At 35.2% G+C, this 6677-nt stretch overlaps 1 protein-coding gene across 1 annotated transcript; it reads left to right on the forward strand.

Moving 5' to 3' along the window:
- Positions 1 to 380: 380 nt before the first annotated feature.
- LOC125847589 (uncharacterized) lies at positions 381 to 5312 on the forward strand. Its single transcript, XM_049527219.1, has 7 exons — positions 381 to 675; positions 1330 to 1455; positions 1990 to 2190; positions 3543 to 3639; positions 4189 to 4292; positions 4551 to 4602; positions 4979 to 5312. Exons 1-7 carry the CDS (start codon positions 476 to 478, stop codon positions 5201 to 5203), a joined length of 1005 nt encoding a protein of 334 aa, XP_049383176.1. The 5' UTR covers positions 381 to 475; the 3' UTR covers positions 5204 to 5312.
- Positions 5313 to 6677: the final 1365 nt, after the last annotated feature.

A 6677-nucleotide genomic window follows, 5' to 3' on the forward strand; every position in this document is an offset into this window, starting at 1 on the left:
TTTTTTCAATGGTATCCACAATTTATTTTAAGTTTTGGACCTCTAAACATGTATCATTTTCACTTATCCAACAAGTTATTAACGTCTATTTTATTGGGGTAATCGAGATCATTAATCATCGCCACAAGTTCATAAATGTTGTTTTCTCAAGTGAGTTCATTTAAATTCTCTGAGTTTCAATCCCCAAATAAATTGTGTGGTGTCGAAACACTCTTAAAATTAATAAATATTAATTTATTGATTAAATAATATCTCTATAAAATAAAATTTCTCCATTCACTTTTATTTGTCGTGTTATATTTTTTGAAAGTATATTTGACTAACAAGATGCACCTAAGTGACAAAAATATCCCTGCGTCCGACGTGGTGGCACGCTTGCATCTTATGTCATTTTTGTCAACTCCTCAAACGTACATCACACTCCTCTCTCTCCCTTCCTCTTCTCTTTAGGGTTTTTCATCTCGATTCATCACACATGGCCGGAATGAGACTGTTACCGGAGGACCCCGACGTCGCGCAGGTCCGACCAACGGCAGCATCCGACCTGATTTCCGACGACGACCGCTCTGTGGCGGCCGATTCGTGGTCCATAAAGAGCGAATACGGAAGTACTCTCGATGATGAGCAGCGCCACGCTGATGCTACTGAAGCTCTTAATTACCGAGCCGATTACAGGTTCTTATATGGAGAGCATTAACTTCAGTCTTATTCATATGACTGTGACTCCGTCACTATGTTTCAATGAACCTGAGGTTGAAGATGTTAAATTAATTTTTGGATTATATTAATTGAACTAGAAAACATTAAGATAGTACTACATTTTTAAAAAAAAACTTAAGATAGTACTCTACCAGTTAAAATTAGTATAGAAAAATAAATCATTCAAAGTTTAAGAAGTTGTATAGTTAAACGAATTTGAATAATTGGAAGTTGTGTGAAGATTATGTAGAATAATACTATTTTTTTTTTAATAATGTCAAATATTTTGATAATTCTAAAATGAAAAAGCGTTGTATATATTAGGATGGAGAAAAAATAACCTGCATGAAGGTGTAGCTTTATCAAATTATGATTACTTTTCTCTTATCCATTATTGAGCCAGAGAACACTATGGCAGAGCTAAGTAGTGGTGGTAATTAGAGGTCAATATATCTGTTGAGTGCACTTTGTAAAGTTAAGTGAAAAAAGTGATAACTGCAGTCTTCATTGGGCGTTGTATACAGTTGTTAGAAGAGATTATCCATTAGAAACCCGCTCATATTATATTTTGCTTTTTGTTTGTGCAGAAGGTTTACAAACTTCTTTTTCTTATTTTTTGCATACGAGCAGTTCTGACAAAGATGAGCAGGAAGGTGAAGGAGTTTCTTCAATGCTTGGTTTCCAAAGCTATTGGGATGCTGCTTACGCTGATGAATTGGCAAACTTTCGTGAGCATGGTCACACTGGTGAAGTTTGGTATGGATTAGCTAGACGACAGCTTGCAACCTTTTCACTCTTCCTTGATCCACTTTACTATTGTGTTATCCTCGTTCTTTTATTTTGATACTACCTATCAATTAATCAACTATCCCTCCTCCATCTCAAATAAAATTGGGTCTGTTATATGAATCCTTGGGAGCTATTATATGCCATCTTGATCCAAATGATTCCTATACTATGTTACATAAAACAATTATGCCTTTTAAGGCAAATTAGGAGTTCTCTAAAATCCTTTTTATTTATGTATAGAAGATCTACGGCCTAGCACTTTTGATGATTGGCTGGAGTAAAGCTAAATTTAGCTCTTTGTGATAGTTTTATCCCACTAATAGATAATGATTGTAATTTGCCTGGTCTTGCTTTCCCCTTTTAGTCTTTTTACAAGGTTTACATTCCAATTCCCAAATAGGAAACCAGGAAAAGAAGTGAGAGGGTGGTGCTTGCATCACTGGATCATTGTGTTGGTCAAACAGATTTGTTGATGTGTATATATTTGCTGTATTTGTATAGGTTTGGTGGTGACGTCATGGAAAATGTTGTCTCTTGGACCAAACGTTTGTGCATGGACATTTGCAAGAATCATTTGCCAAATCACATAGCTGATGCCGATTCTGAGCCTGTTGGGCAGCGTGAGAAGGACATGTCAGGTTGGAGTGTGCTTGATATTGGGACTGGCAATGGTCTGCTTCTCCAAGAGCTTGCTAAACAAGGGTAAATTTGAATTTTATGCTAGCAATACTTCTAGTTAGCTATTTGCTTCGTTGGTCATTCTGTAACTGATAGATGAGCTTTCTTTTCCGAGATGCTTTTGATGCACATGCTCTATAATCTGTTACAGAGCCACACTGTAAAGGTGAAAACTTTTGTGGATTGCCTAGTTCATTGAGTATTAAGAAGTTAGCTGTTGTGAAGGTTCGTTTATGATTTTTTGACCATTTATCACATGCCCTGCTAGATGATCAACTTTTTCACCATAAAATTATATTGCTACTAGAGAATCAATGGAAGGTATAGAGTATTAAGCAGTTAGCTATTGTAAAGGTTTGCTTACGGTTCTTTTAACCATTTATCACATGACTTGCTAGATGATCAACTTTTTCACTCTAAACATATCTATTAGAGATTCAATGGAAGTTATACAAAAATGTACTCTTTTGTTCCCCTTTCTTGTGACGCCATTTGATTAGGGAGATCAACAGTTGGTAAAATTTTTTTATTTTTTTTTCAAATGACAAATGTTTGTAATTGATTTGTATGATTAAGTGTTAGTGAAAGAAATAGTTGAAAAGTTAGTTTATAGTGAAAATCATATAAAGTGTAAATTTGATTAGTTAAATGAATTTTAATTCGTGAAACTCTAAAACTCAGTAAGGCTGCATTACATGATTATTTTAGTCTAATTGTTACAAATTTAGGATATCCTAGATGGAATGAGCCCCCATAAATTATGAAGTGGATGGCAGAGAGATTATCAAGAAAAACAGCAGAGACTGTCGGGCAATGATTAACAGAAGAACAAATCCGTTATAAGATGAATGATGAATTTTTCCTTCAAGTCAAATGATTCTTTTCTCATATTGGCTTACACTGTGCCATTACTTCTTTTCAATCCCAATATGTCCTTGTTTAGAGATTCTTTGGTCTTTAACTGCAGGCACAGAACCTAGATAGGTAATACAGATATATTTTAATAATTCTTTGAGAGAGAACAAGTGTCTGTAGTTTCAATGGTATTATACCTACATCGCATCATGCAGTTCAATTAGCATGTGTATTCCTGCGGCTTGTGCTGGGGTGGAAACATCTCAGTGCCTCTTGTGGTTAATATAGGTTAGGAGATTTTACGTCTTTCTTATCACATCTACATCTTTTAGCTTGTACAAAAAGTGCTCAGGTCTTGTTATATTTAAAACCTACTAGTTGCTTCTTGGGAGTATTTGTCTGTTAAGAAATTTTATTTAATTTTTAGTGTCAAACGTTCTTGATGTATATGCCTTCTGGGGGAGGGGGTGGGGGGGACTTGAAGATTATTACTTACTAATACTCATTAACTATGGCGTTAGGTTCTCTGATCTCACTGGAACTGACTATAGTGAAGGAGCAGTTGACCTTGCAAGAAGCCTTGCTGATCGTGATGGTTTCACTAATGTCAAGTTCTTGGTAAAATTTGCCTGTCTTTCAATTAAGCAAATTTGTAATATACCCACAGCAGCATCTGAGTCCAGTGTAAAAAAAAAAAGGAAAGTAGGAAACACGTGCTTCTCTAGATTGCATTCAAAATTGTGTGGCAAATAACCGTCTTTCTACTATGTTCTAAATGTTAAGCAGTGTCTTTTATTCTTTGTTGTTGGTAACCCGTTACTGTCTGGTGCATATACAGATAGTAGCAAGTTAAAATTAATTTTACTTCTGAATGTTTCCCCGTAATCCTGACATTTTCAATTGTGTCCGCATGGAATGAACCTTTATTATATTTCTGTATTGAAAGATATAGCACTTATTATGTATTCAGTGATCAAGGGTAGGAACAAGGTGCTAAATTAATGCCGAATTTTTGCATAGGGTAGAACCTGTCTTACCAATTGCGATCAATGATTTTATTAGTTTCATGTCCTTGTCATGTGTGCTTATTTATCTGTGTCTGTGCTCTCATTGCTGGAGATGGGTTCTTTTAGTTTTGTGGTTAAATAAATTTCTATTGGCTAACAGGTTGATGACATTCTTGAGACAAAATTGGATAAAAGGTTTCTGCTAGTTATGGATAAGGGGACCTTAGATGCCATTGGATTGCATCCTGACGGTCCTATCAAAAGGTAGCAAATCCTGTATGTTAAGTATGGTATCAAAGTAGGTAGAGATCCCAAGTTCAAGTAATACTGCCACCCATCCATTTGTATTAATGTTGCTCATCAACAAAATATTTTCACGTGCTTCGTCCAAGACCTAAAATAAACAATTTATAATTAAAATGTCACTCTCTAAAAGTGTGAACACTCCCTAAGGTGTTCCTTGATTATTTTACCTATAACACTACAATTCTATGTCACATCTTTATTGTGTGGTCATTTCAGGATTATCTACTGGGACTCTGTTTCAAGGCTTGTCGCTCCTGGTGGATTATTGGTGAGTCCATCCTGCTTGTCTTGTTTATAAAAAAAAATTCAGTGCCAATCCTTCAACAATTGCTGTTATTAATTTGAAACATGCTGATTTAATACCACCACACACCCTTCCACTAGTATTAAAAAAGAACAGATACAGAGACATTGTAGAGACCACGTTGTTGGACCTGAGAATTATATTCCTATTAGATACATTCTCCGAGAAGTTAGCATCATATAATTCTGTTCTATCGACATTTCTGTCTGTCTTATTGACTGTTTCCCAGTTGATCCTTGATAAAATGGCACACACGGTTATCTATTTTTTTGTGGAGGGAGTCATCATGATAAATAATTAGCCGTTACACCTTCTTTCACCTGACTGGGGTGTATTGTAGGTAATTACTTCATGTAATAGTACAAAAGATGAATTGGTAGAAGAAGTGGATACTCTCAATCAAAGAAGGGTTGCTTGTCAAAGACCAGGAACAGTCGAAAGCCAAGAAGCCTCAGTAGATCCTCCTCCTTTCCGCTATCTTGATCACATTCGCACATATCCTACATTCACATTTGGAGGATCAGTAGGCTCGCGTGTAGCAACTGTAGCATTCCTGAGGAACTGAATTATTACTTTCTCGTCATTTTGGGTGCATTACTGCACTTTTTTGTAACGTCGTGCAACCGTGGAGGATTTCGACCATTTATGATTTATGCAAGGTGAAGATTAATTGATCTAGTTTTTGTATAGGGTAACGTCAGTGCTACATTAACAGCGTTGAGATCATCAAATGACCCGTGTTAGATGGAAAAATTGTTCTTAAGTCAATGTAATGTCATTGCGGATATTGTTTGATGGAACACTTCTTTAGCTCACTGAGGATTCTTTTATATGAAAATCGACCAAACTGAGAGAAGAGCGGAACTCGTAAAAACTCCCTCACCACCAACAAAGTGGGAGTTGAGGTAACCAACCAACTTATTAAGATTTCGCTTTAATATTCAATTAGGTATTTAAATTCATGACATTTTAATATGAAAAACAAATTAGGCGTAAGTCACACTTCTCGAAAGGTCCAAATGATTTAATTGGATAACCGAGTGTAGACAAGGAGGGAGGGAGTGTGGATAATCTACATTAATAGCTAACAGAAAGGCTATGAATTATGAATAATACACAGGTATTAATCACTCAGCCTAAGCTGTTATCTTCATAAACGACAAAGAGATTTAAAAAAAAAATGAAAAAAGAAGATAAAGCTGTTTTTTGTTCTTTTGCTGAATATTTATTAGATTCGTACAAGAAATCATCTTCTTTTTTAATGTTACGCAACCTGTATTGCATCTATATTTTACGTGAGAGAAATTAAATTACTACTAATATACATCAACAAACGATCACTTTCATATATAAAAGTTAATTTTGGGGTCAATATGTGTTGAGATGGACAAAAAATTGTTAAATGTTTATTTTGACGGAGTATAAATTAAAGGGAAAGAAAAAGACGAATCCATGTAATACAGGTTGCGTAGTGGTCTAGAAAACATAACTTATTAAGCACTCAAGAGTGTCGCCTAGTGGTCAATGAAATGGTTGAGAACCATGAGGTCTAAAGACAAAAAAAACACTATGTAATTCATTTCATCTGTCCTAGCATTGATGGACAGAGACACAAAGTTACCTGATACCTGTTGTGCAAAAATTAGTCCGAACACCACGGTCATTGAAAAAGGAAAAAAACAACACAGCTTGCAAAGATTTGAGATAATAATATAGCAGAGCTAGTCTAAAAATAAGCTCTGCCAATACAAATGTGAAAATGAAAATAATGGTATAGTTATAATTACAAAAATTATAAATTCAACACTGATCATGACCATATGCTCAGTTTCAATGATTAAAATGAATTAATGAGAAGGGAAGTTAGGTAGAGGCAAAGAGAGCAGCCAAGAATAGTAAATCCAATAGTCCCACCAACCATCCAAATAAGTTCAACAAATTCATCCAATTGTTTCTTGTGTTTCTTCTCATAATATAATTTTGAATTTGTAGGTGTGTAATTCCAACCTTGTTCACATACCAAACATTTCTCCAATCTC

The sequence above is a fragment of the Solanum stenotomum genome, chromosome 12 (assembly GCF_019186545.1).
Source record: "Solanum stenotomum isolate F172 chromosome 12, ASM1918654v1, whole genome shotgun sequence".
NCBI lineage: Eukaryota > Viridiplantae > Streptophyta > Magnoliopsida > Solanales > Solanaceae > Solanum > Solanum stenotomum.